The sequence below is a fragment of the Hipposideros armiger genome, unplaced genomic scaffold (genome assembly GCF_001890085.2).
Source record: "Hipposideros armiger isolate ML-2016 unplaced genomic scaffold, ASM189008v1 scaffold_61, whole genome shotgun sequence".
Classification (NCBI taxonomy): Eukaryota; Metazoa; Chordata; class Mammalia; order Chiroptera; family Hipposideridae; genus Hipposideros; species Hipposideros armiger.
Window position 1 is genome coordinate 3,573,664 of NW_017731411.1, and position 12,877 is coordinate 3,586,540.

The window sequence follows — 12,877 nt, forward strand, 5'->3', positions numbered from 1 at the left end:
GCCGGCCCAGCAAGAATACTTTTAATTCCAAAGTGGAGTGGTCCTTGAAGCTTCTCTCTCAGAAGATTTTTGTCCTTTCAGCTGGGTGTGGTCTGAGTTATATTAATAAGAGCCTTGACTTAATCTTACTTAGTAGTATGGATACTTTTTTATTCTAGGCTTTTAGTAGACTTAACATCTTTACCTAATGTCTTTATCATCATCTTAGGCAGTGCACTTACACTGTATTCTTATGGCTATTTGTTGAGCATTTACTGGGCAGCGCTGGTTTAGGTGCTGGGAAAAAAAGCAGTGAACCAAGCAGACAAAGCCCCTGCTTACTTCAGTAGTAATAGTAGCTAATATTTACTGAACATTTACAGTTGTAATGTGCTTTTGAGTCGTTCAGTCCTCAAAAAGCTATGTGATTCGTAGGATCACTATCCCTTCTTTACATGTGACTGGTTTATATTCTTGCTCGAGATTGAGGTAAGGATTTAGAAAGGGTCCCTAGATCACATCACTTGTGAAAAGTGACCCTAAGGTGCAAACGTAGGCAGAGTAATACAGATAGAGTTCTGCTTTGTAATTGTACACACTAGCAGTCCATATTCTCGTAATTTTACCAGTGCTTGTTGACTACAAAATATAGTTTAGTGGTGGTGGTGGTGAGGGCATGGTGCTATGCTGAGTAAAGGATTATTCTTTAAAGGCAATTCTCCCATACTCTTCCCCAACCAGACATTAATACATACTATATATAATGTATAAAAGTGGTTTCTTTCCAGTGCCACAAAAGGCCATTGTTATAGAAGTATATGGGGTACCTTCATATGTTTAGTTTTCCTTACTATTTTGCTTTATCAGAATGAAAATATAAGAGGATTGATTATCTAATGATGATTTATGTTGTTTAGTTATTAGTCAAAATAAATGATTGGATTTGTTAGAGCCCTTGAGTCTGTTAGACCCTAGTAGAGTAAATGATTACCCTATAGAAATCAGCAAAGCATTGCTCGGTAGCATGTGTTATCTCTGGCGATTAATTACTGGTGGGGGTAACATGGAACAGATGCCTCCTGACTCTCCTTTCTGGGTCTCTTAGCAACAGCTCGAAGAAGAAGCAGCTAAACCTCCTGAGCCGGAGAAGCCTGTGTCCCCTCCTCCTGTGGAGCAGAAACACCGCAGTATTGTCCAAATTATTTATGATGAGAATCGGGTAAGCCCATGTCATTTCTCATGGCACAGGTCTTTAAAACTCCTTGACTATGCCTTTTGTAGTTATCAGCGTGTTCTGTTGTAATGTTAATTGTTTGAAAACCTTGTTTCTGTTAAATTTTAAATGTCCTTAAACTTTTACTGAAACTTGGTGGTTTTTCCTTATAGACTGAAGAAAAGTTGACAGGTGTGTCTTAAATTAATATTTCATTTAAATGTTATATTGCATAAATATTATTTAATGAGAGTGTAATTTTGTCAGCTGAGTCTCCTATTGTATACATATTGGCAAGAAAGTTTGTAGCAAATAATACACAATAGTCATTCTATAGTTTTTCACTTTATAAGGGACATTTAATGCCAAATACAGATACCACTCTATTAATAGTAGAGATGGGTCATTGGATGTAGAAATGACATGCATTGTTAGCTTCAGAATTAATAGCTAGTGTTTGATTTGAATCTTAGTTATAAAGTATGAGGCCATTGGCCTTTAGGTAAACTTTGCTTTTTTTAGGTTTATTAGAACAGTTTCTTTCTTAATACTTTGAAGTGTCTAGGCCTCAGTTCTGTGAATAATTTTGTGGCCATAGCTATTTTTTTAATCTAGCGCCGGAACTAGCAGTTAAAAAGGAACTTATTTTACCTGAATACAAAGAAAACTTTCCAATGGAGCCGCTTAACACTGGGCTTCAGAAGTCTCCAGTCCAGAAAAAGAATAATATGCTTTAAGTACTATAGGAGAGAATAGGCTTGTTAGCTAAACATGGTCACAAGGTAGAAGTTGGGATTGTTGTTTCAATTTATTTGATTTGTAGTGAGTAGAGTCATCAGAATCAGTACATCTTACACAAGTATCCTATAACTTTATAATAGCCCATATCCTAAAGGAAATTGGCCTTAAGAAAAGCAACTGTAGGGCCGGCTGAGTGGCACGTTGGTTAGGAGTTGTCTTCAGATGTCAGCAGCAGGGCCCTGGTTCAGATTCCACATATGAGGGTCAGTGATGCTGTGCCCTCTACAGTTAAGATGGTGAACAACAGCTCAACCTGGAGCTGGGCTGCCCTGAGTCACCGGTGACAGCGTAGGCTGCAGTGGGGCTGGCCGGCAGCGGGAGTGAGCTGCCATGAGTCGCTGTGAGCAGCTGTGAGCGGCTGTTCAGTGGCCGGTGAGCGACTGCCTCAGCCGGGAAGATAATAATAATATATTATGTTGGTGTTATCCCCAATAAAATCTTAAAAAAAAAAAGAAAAGCAACTGTGAATTAAACAATGAATAGATTATAGGAATGATCTTGGACTCAGATATACATGTATGTATGTATATAGATCACTGAAAATCATCAGATATATAATACTTAAGATAGGTGTCATGCAGGTAATATGGGCAGTTAATATTATTTTCCTGACTGAGTTAAAGATTAGTCCAATTTATTGAATGGACAGAGCCATGTACAGGTAGATCCATCTAGTGAGGGTGAAGAGCAATAAGAAAAGTGAGTGACAGGGACTGCCTCATGGTATGGCTAGAGAAGCAGTGCTCTGGGGCAGGGATGTGGCCCTGGGTTCACAGGTGCTCCCTTATTTGAGAGAAGCCAGGAACTTGGAGTTTTATGTGAAATTTCCTGCTTTTTAAAAAACACTCATTAGAACAACAAAGTACCTTTGTGGGCTGATGGGCTTCACGGCCAGCTTGTGACCTCAGGGATAAAGTAAATAGGGATTAGAACTGATAACAATGGGAAATAATCCTATAAAATGAGCTGTTGAATTCTTTCTTAGTATGAGTTAATTTTTAAATAAATTGAATTCAACAGTATTTATTAATTGATTGTTAGCCTTTTCTTACAAGCCTAATAAACAGTTAAAACATTCGTGACTCCTGTGGTTGCCTGATTAGGATGTGAGAACTGATAACTATTGAACAAGATCTAATAGAGAATTTAATTTGTGTTTCACTTTTGTATATATATGTTTTCATTAATTATAATATAGTAAATGTTTTTTGATGTCCATCAACAAAACTGAAAACTCCTTTTAGATCCCTTTTTTTCCATTTTAGCATTTACATATTCAGTTTGCTGTATGATCTGTGAAACAGAACCACCACTAAATTTGAAATTTGTTTTAGTATTAGAATTACGAGGATTATTTTCAACTCAGTACTGTAGGAATCATCTTTTTAAAAATATATTATTTTTGGGCCGGCCGAGTGGCTCAGTTGGTTAAGAGCTTGCTCAAGAGTTTGAGCTCTGAGCAATAGCGGTTTGAGTCCCGGCCCGAGCTGAGCAGCCGCTGAACTGCCAATAGGTGGCAGGATGGTTCAGCGAAAAAAAAAATATATATATATATAATATTTTTGCATACGCTGCTACTAGTTATCTGCTGTGGTTCCACTTGTGCAGTCATAGAATTGTAGCAGAGGTTCCTGGAGGGGAAGTGATGAGAGTACAGCTGGGCCTAGAGTACAGGCTTTCTCATGACTACCTTTTCAATGCTTTTCTGCCTCACCATGCTGCCTTTTGTAAGGCCTTCACTTTCTTGAGCTTTCTATAATGAATGACCCTATCTGTTGTGACACCATAGGTAAAGAGAGATAATGACAAGCATACACTCCTTGTTCCTCGTTTAGCAGCAGTCTACACTGATTGGGAATTAAGCCAAATGTGGCTTAAGAGATAGGGGCCATAATCTTGTGTAAGGCATCTTTGTTTTATTTAGAAAGTTAGTGGGAGGAAGAAAACTCGACAAATGTGACTGTTAATTTTAAAGTTGGCTTCCTGAGACAAAAATTGCCTTGCATAATATTTAAACTTCAGACTAACATTCATTTAGTCTCTAAACAGACTCTCCTCTGGACTGTTTTAATAATTCAATTTGCTGTTCCCGTCCCAGTTTTGAGTTCCAAAAACATTTATAAAATGCTCTAATTTCAGAATTATAATACATATAGGAAAGGGGTTGTGTGGACTGTAGTTTACAAAACCATCCTCTTTATATCTTAATTGAATGATTTGCAAGTTAATGTGATACCAGAAGAAAGAAAGGGATTGACTGTAAAGAGTATACTTAGTGCCAGCTATCTTTAGTCACCTAAGCCAGTGTCCTGTTTCTTTCTCTGTGCCATTGTAGATTTAGCTAATCAGCAAAGAGCATCAGTTTGACTTCCTAAATATTGGTTTGATTAATTGCTTCTCTCTATCTTCTTTGGCAGTAGCTTAATTTGAGCCTTTATCTCTGACATAGATAATGAGTTTTCTTCCTTAAGTCTTTTTTCTTTCCAATCTATCCTTTATATTTGAGTCCCCTGACATGATTCGCCAAATAAAACCTTTTGATGATTTCCTACTTTCTACAGAATAGCCCAAACTTTTCATCAGTGCTTACATGCCTACTTCCCTGGCCTGATACTCCTTTCTTAGTGATATTCTGCCATAACAGATTTTGAATGTTCGCTTGAAGTTGTTATTAACCTTTACCCCCATGTTCTTGCCCCTGCCTTCAGGTATCGCCATGTCTTGTCTTTTTTGTCTGTCTCTTGTCTGTTGAGTGTACTTGTACTTCAAGACCCAACTCCAGTATAATTTTCTCTGCAAAGCCTTTCAAGACCCCCTTTCCTCTTACTTAAGGAAGGGCAATATTATTCATTGTTTTTGTAGTGTCTAGCAAGTGCCTGGCATGTAGAACATACTCAACATATGTTCAAGGAATTAATTATTTCTATCTACAGACTTAGAATAATTTAATATGGAAATGTGAGAGTTTTAAATTAATTGTTTTTCTGCCAAACTATTGATAGGTTAATTTATTCTTTGCAGTTAAGGCAACATGAAGTCAAATATTTTAGTAAAATTTTGCAAAACTTAACTCTTGGGGTCTACAGATATTTTAAATACCAACCTTTAAAATTAGCCCTGAGAAGGTAAGTACCTTATGTAATAGGACACTAGTGAGCATTTGCCATAAAATAATTTTGCTCCCTTGTCTCTCAGTATTATTTATGTACAATTCACTTAGCCTGCCAGTTCTTGGTATAGGCTCTACTATAGAGTGCCTTGATGCGTATTTAAAACTGGTGAGTCTTGGTCCTGAGAGAGTTGCAGGTGCTAGATTATTTCCAAATTTATCATCCATGATGATATTTGTGTGTCATTTAATATATGTCTAAAGCTAATAAATTTGAATTTTGTTATAATTACATTTTTATATGTAATATTGAGATTAATATTTACCTTAGAGCAGTTGTTCTCAAATGGAGACTTTTTTGATTGTTGTATCCTGGAGGGGTGGAGTGCTACTGTTATCTAGTGGGTAGAGGCCATGGACAATGCTAAATATCCTATAATGCATGGGACATTCTCCACAACAAAGAAATATCTGGCCCAAAATGTTAATAACAAAACATTGACAAATCCTGCCTTAAAACTATTGCTAGAATAGGATTTGCTATACAAATTCAATGGGTATATTTATAGTTTTATATTTGACATTCTTGATATGTTTATTTCTCAATAACCTTTTAAGTTTCTTGGAGCTTGGAAAGTGCATTACACTATTTTGTTCTTCCTAAGCTGGTTCAACATAGTTCTTTTCATATATACTAAATAAATATTTGACTTGGTTGACTGTGATTGGTAAATGAAAAGGAGAATATTTATTTTAAGGGAATGTCTTTTTTTATATTTTGGGGATACTGATTGATATCCATTCCTTTCCATTTATATGTGGCAATAGAAGCCCTAGAGAGTTTTCCAGCCACAAATGCAGTGAGGTGTGGGTCTGCAGCAGGCAAGGAGCCATTGTTACTAATGAGAATGTGTTGGAAGCAAGAAAGAGATTTGAGAACCACTGAGACATTTCCTGTAGTCATATACAAGGTGTGATAAAAAAAAGTAAGGTGAATGTTTAAATTAAAAAATAATTTATGATAGTAAAAGACACATTGCCATTAATCCTCCTCAAAACATTCCCCCTCACTTCAAACACACTTATCCCATCATTCTTGGCCACTTTGTGAAGCAGTTATGGAAGTCCTCTTTTGTGAGGACTCTTTACTTGTGCTGTCGTGGCTGCCTCCATGTCCTGAATTGATTCAAAATGTTTTCCTTCCATAGTCATTTTGACTTGGGAGAAGAGCCAGAAGTCGCAAGGTGCCAGATCCAGTGAATAAGATGGATGAAGACACACTGTAATGTTTTTATTTGATAGAAATTGCTGTATGTGACACAGAACATTGTCATAATGGAGAATGAAGTAAAGACACTCACAAAAGAGAACTTCCAGAACTGGTTCAGAAAGTGGCAAGAACTATGGGATAAGTGTGTTCGAAGCTAGGGGGAATATTTGGAGGGGGATTAAGGGCAACATGTCTTTTGCTGTAATAAATTTTCTTATTTAAACATTCACTGTATTTTTCAATCACACTCATAATTCCAATTTAAACATCTTTAGTATTGAATTTTGTTATATTTCATTTGTCTATTAAAGGAAGTGTTCTGTTAGATAGCACTTTGGTCTAGATTATTTTACTTTTGAAAATGGCTTGTAAAAATATATATAATTCAACATTTATTTACTACTGAACACTTTTGAGTTAATCAAACCAGTTGTTTCCTCTGTTGTTTGGGTTATTGTTAAGGTTTTCTTGTAACTAGAAAGTAAGCTTATTATAAGCTGGTCCCCAAAGAGATCAATTTGGCTTCTCAGAGTGAAGATTCACAACTTTATGGTGTTGTATGTATTTAAATTTAATTAAAGATACTATGAGTTGAAGTATTTTAGAATGTTTGAGGGATTCATTTCTAATTGTGGATCTCTGTTCCCTCTCCCTAGAATCTTAATATGTTTGCTTTTAAGAACTTACCAACTCTTTAGGTGGTGCTTTCAATACAAATGGTAAGCTTTGACTGAATTTGGTGAGGAAACTACGAAAATAGAATTAGAGAGACTTTTACTCTATGAAAGAAGGATGTTTAGAAATAAGTTTAACTATAGTGTAGTCTTTAAGTAAATATTATTAAATTGGTAGTGATTTTGCACTTAGATAATATAATTTTTAATTATACAATATAATAATGTCTTTGTAGAAAAAAGCAGAAGAAGCTCATAAAATATTTGAAGGTCTTGGCCCAAAAGTTGAACTGGTAAGAAATCTTTTTTTTTTTGTTTCTTGTGCTTTTTTTAGTAGGTTTTTTTTGGGGGGGGGGTAAGATGGAATACAATCTATCCATTTTGGGGTGAGAGGAATGTAGCTGGGCAGTAAGTTGGAGATAAAGTTGAAAATAAAGTTGAAAATAATGATGCATGAACTTGGTTACGTTTGTAGAAGCATTATCCTGGGCAGCCATTTAATCACTCCAGGTAGAAGGAGCAAGAAGTGAGAACAGAATAAGAAAGCTCTTTGAATCATTCTGTTAGGATAAGGACAGTGCTTACTCTTCCTATGCCTTTAAAATAAAAAATCTGTGAATTAATATATTTATTATGGGATACAGTAATTTATAAACTTTCTCACAGGAATGGCATTATTAGGAGATGGGGTAAACAGAGTTATTCAGAGAACCCAAAAGTATGGAGTTTTTGGTAGGGCATATATTATGTAGACACAATAGTATTTGATCTAGGCTTACATTAAAATAGAAATTATTTTTTTGTCTCTTCATAGACATATGTACAACATTTTATATATTAATATTGATTTATTTTATAGCCACTCTATAACCAGCCATCAGATACCAAGGTGTACCATGAGAACATCAAGACGTAAGTATTTATCATTTTTAGAGTTCTTCAGTTAAAGACCATATATATTCTATAAAGAGATCATTTTTATGTTATCTGCTGACATATTATTATAATATAGTGTAGGTGTGTTTTAGATTTGTGTAATTTGCTGTTGTTTTACTATATGTTATCTTCCTCTGGCTTTTTGGGGGTTGGGGTAACAGCTTTGAGTTTCCGAGGCCAAAAAATGAAATAAATTATTGCATAAAACTAGCTGGTTTTATAATCTGCTAGTAAAAAAAGGTGGATACTTAAAATTGAAATGGCTTACCTTGAGGCTTGAATTTTTTGCCTCCTGTTTTGTCTTTTTTTCAGTGGAGTACCTGCAAGGCGCATGATGAAGTAAGATAATGAAGCTTTTTCATTTAAGACTAGTGATGACACCGTCCCCCACCAAGCCACATCTGCCATTGCAAAGTAGAAGTGCCACGGATCATTTTATCATTATTCAAAATCCTATTCTAGGGAAATCCCTTCCATGACTGTTGCTAATGACGGTATTTGTAGATCCTTCTACCATTTAATGTCCTGGTGCCTTGGAAGCGCTCAGTCACCTCACCTGGGTGAGGAGACTGCTCCAGAATGTAGTTTGCTTAGCCTTGCTTATCCGATACCAGGCCTTTATGGATGCGGATTTTAGAATAAGAATATAAGTAAAAAAGAAAACCGAATTTCTTGATCTGATTGAAGTAAGAGAGGAGGCTAGATAGGTTTTTTTTTTTTCTTAATTATCATACTTTAAGAGAATTTTAGGTGAATTATTCTTAATTTGTAACAAAAATGTGATATTTCTATTTCATATGTTTTATTAAGTATAACCAGAACTTTATAATTATTTACTGGTACAGTTACTAATGAGCATATATATATATATATATATATATATATATATATATATATACCTTTTTCTTTTTAAAAAATTTCTTAGAATATGTGCAATAGTTGACTACTTTGCAGAACTGGTGGCAAATATAATTTGCATGGTAGTATGCATGAAAAAATGGAAATTTGAATAATTTTAACTTTTGTTAAAGTGGTTCATAATAAAAGTCATATACTTAGAAATTTTCTGTGAAATGATACTGTGGTCTTGACAACCCTTAGGTGTAGGTTAGGCAAAACTCATATAGAATATAATTGTTTTGGAACTGTTTAGCTGTTTTAACATTTTAAAAAAAAATAGATAAAATCTAGTTGGCTATTTTTAATGTTTTTTTTTTTTTTTTTCCACAAGGCTTCAGTTATGTTTGTGTTCTGTCTCCGCATCCCCCCTCACCCATTATTAGCTGGAGAACAGCTACAATGCTTAGCACACTGTCCTAAGCTGAGTTACTGACTGGCTGACTTCTTCACTTAAATTCTTAGGAAACATTTTAAATTATATATATATTGATTTGTCATTTGCTTTTTGAGTAGCACATAACTACAATTAGAGCAAACTGAATATATGGTAACGCTTCCATTTGAGTAAATGAGATATCATTTACTCAGCTGCATGCACTCATTATGAATCATTCAGTAGCTATTCTTTTATCACCATCATTTGCTTTGTATGAAATAGCAAATGTACCTTTTAATAATTCTTTTCATCTCTTGGCTACTTTTCCATATAGCCAGCTCCTGATTGTTCATGCTTATTTGAGAGGAGCCAGTGTCACTGTTAGTCCTGAGTGGCAGATAATCCAAAAAATTACTTCTACTTGCCTTGGCTTTGTATTTATATTTGAGTAATCAGCTTGAAATCCTTTCTGGAAGTAGGTGGGGTATAAATATTTGTATTTGAACCTGCATGTCAGTATTTTTGAAGGTCACAATGTTTCACATTTAAAAAGTGGAACTGTTACATTAAGATATAAGAGTTTTCCTGTCTTGTCACATTGCCCTCCATTACTTCTTAGAGTGGATTGTGTCATTTCTGTGACTGAAGAAAATCTTCTGTTTAAAGCAGAAGTCACCTCTTTATGTTGGTATACATTCTCATAGAAGGGAGGTCAGCACCAATCCTGAGGTAGGGAGGTAACTTTAAAACCTTTTCCTTCTATTCTACCTCCCCTCCTCCAGAGTGTACAAAGATGTTTATATCACCAGAATTCTTAAAAAGAATCAGTAATGGTGTAATTATTATATGAAAATAATAGTTGCCTGTGGTTGGATGTAATAATTGAAAATGAACTATTTGTATAAAGTTTTACTGTAGAATGGGAGGAATTTTAGTCAGTTCTAATTATTGCAAAAGTCTTATTTTGCAGGGTGAAAAAATTAGGATTAACTTTGATTATATCATATATTCTTAAGTGATCTTTGCTTGTTTTTCAGTGTCTCTGAAAAATAAAAGTGAATTTTTATTGTGCTTTTTCTTAATGTCATACAACCATATTTTTCTCTTCTAGAAACCAGGTGATGAGGAAAAAACTCATTTTATTTTTTAAAAGAAGAAATCATGCAAGAAAACAAAGGGTGAGGTCCTATCCTTGTTAACTGAAATATGTGTAGCTTTCCCATTCATGCTCATGTAGGCATTCACTTCCCCATTATTAATGAGAATGGTTCGTATTATATTTGAGAAAAGGTGCTGATTTAGAAAGTAATAATAGATGGCTTAAATGTAAATCTAATTCTAGCAACATTTTGATATCATAATTCACATTTAATAGCATTATCAAATCAATTTCTTTGGTAGTCTATATATAACATTTTCATCTAGCCAAAATAAAGAAAATGATGAGTAGTTAAAAAATATGATAGAAAAATAAGATGGTCTACATCTAGTTTCAAAACCCTCAAAAAAATGTGAGTAAGTTATTGTCATGCTTGATTAGATATTACTGTTCTCTCATTAGAAACTGGGTCAGCTGAAGTTCAGCTTTTTAAAATTCAAAATATTTTTAATTTAATATATTTTTATATTTTCATTTATTATATGATTTGCAGTCCAAAAGTTTTGTGGTTACAGCCTTCATGGAAATTAAGTTACAGAAAATATAATACCAGTATTCTTATTTTCATAACATTTTTGTACCAATTTTAGACAAACTTGATCATTTAAGTTCAGTAGTTTAGCAAATAAATGATGTTCTTTGATTCCCATCAGAAATGAACTTTGTACCTTATATTTAATGACCTGACAGTTAATGAATTGTAAAGCTCAAGAGTCAGCATCTTTTATTTGGTGTATAACTTCTAATGTTCTAATTTGCCAATCTAGTCCTTCAATCTTGAATTTCTTTCTTTCTTTTTTTTTTTTTTTTTTGCCAAGAACATACAAATGTTAAGCAAGAAATAAGCTAAAGTATTTTTTTCCTTTCCAGTAATTCTGTTGTAATTGTAGTAATTGCTAAATTTGGTATCTGGTGATGTAAGCACAGAAGTACAGATTTTTTTTCTCTACTTCATAGAACAGTTATAAAGTTTATATGTTCATTGATTTGTTTAATATTTATTGGCTGTTTACGCTGTCCCATGTATCATTCTACAAAGCAAACTAGCCATCTGGTTTTAGCCCTTAAGGAGCCCAAGGTATAACTGGGGACAGATAAGTTAGCAGGCAATTACGGTATTGTGATCCTACCATAGTAAAGGACGTACAGATAACTGTGAGCATATAAGGGGGACAGCTAATGGCAATATGAATCGTGAAGGAAAATTTCACAGGAAAACCAATACTCTGGAAACTGGAACAAGCAGAGGGAGCAGCTTAAGTGAAGGTCTGGGAGGCAGAGGGAATGTGGCAGGTTCAGAGATGGCTAGCTAGGGCTTAGGCTGAGCTAGGAGTGTGGTGAGAAATGAGGCTGCTGGGGGAAGTCAGGGCCAGGTTTTACACAGCTCTGGAGGTCATATAGGAGACTTTGGATTAGCTTCTAAGTGTTTGAATTGGGGAAGTGAAATGTTCAGGTTTTAAAGAATTTGCATCAAGTGACATCATTAAGAATGCATGGGAGACATTTAAGAGGCTCTTAGTTTAGTCTGGATGAGGGTTGATGTTGGCCTGTACTGAGGAGGTAGCAGTAGAGATGGAGAAAAGGGGAAGGATAAAAAAAGACATGTAGGAGTTGAAAAGAATGATTGAGAAGTGGGGTAGGAGGGTGGTATGGAGTGTGAGGAAGATATTATCTTCTCTAATGTCACTTTCTTGATGCGATGACCAGTTAACAGTTTTTCATGAGTCCTTCCACACCTTTATTTAATCCATGTGTTGTCAGATATGTATACAGTTCTGTGCGGGAGGGCTCTTCTTTCTTTCCTTTTGTATTTATAAAATTAAGACATACATTACTCATTCTTCTAAAGTATTCTTGATTTCATGTAGTTCGCTGGATTTCTTTTTATCAAAAAGTACAACCAATTTCTGCCTTTTCTAGACTGTCAGAAATGTTTATTATATAGCATGATTTATAATAACAAAAACTGCAGTTAACTTAAACCTCCAACAATAGAGGAATGGTTAAAGTGTGAGTATCTTCTCTGACAGACTGGAAGGATAACAACAAATTGTTAACATGGTTGTCTTTGGGTGATTGGGATTATGAGCTGTTTATGTAATTCTGTGTTTAATTTTACATTTTTTTTGACAAGGCATATATTGTTATCAGAAAAATAATAAAACCAGCTGGTCAGCTATAAGTAGTAGCTCATCAGTTAGTTAATTAACTTGTATAGTCGTAACGTTAACCCAAAAAAAAAAAAAAAAAGCTCACCAAAATATGTTGAGCTTTCATAGGAAGTAGAGCTCCCTTTCTGTCTTCTTTCACATCAAGGACAGCTCTTCATTTACAGTTGAATCATAGGCTAAATGTACTTCTGACTTAGCCGACTTAGCCTTAAAAGTAGCGATTTAAAAAAAAAAAAGAAGTAGCATTTACTTGAAAGTATTAGGTTTGTCAGAATCACAGAGTTTCATT

At 34.6% G+C, this 12,877-nt stretch overlaps 1 protein-coding gene across 1 annotated transcript in view; it reads left to right on the forward strand.

The window, feature by feature from the left end:
• LOC109382174 (nuclear receptor corepressor 1-like) overlaps window positions 1-8,325 on the forward strand; it is a 99,551-nt gene extending 91,226 nt beyond the window's left edge. Inside the window, exons 5-8 of the mRNA XM_019641486.1 lie at window positions 1,085-1,198; window positions 7,283-7,339; window positions 7,906-7,958; window positions 8,295-8,325. Of these exons, the coding sequence (XP_019497031.1) occupies window positions 1,085-1,198; window positions 7,283-7,339; window positions 7,906-7,958; window positions 8,295-8,325 (255 nt within the window). The remainder of the gene's footprint in view (window positions 1-1,084; window positions 1,199-7,282; window positions 7,340-7,905; window positions 7,959-8,294) is intronic.
• Window positions 8,326-12,877: the final 4,552 nt, after the last annotated feature.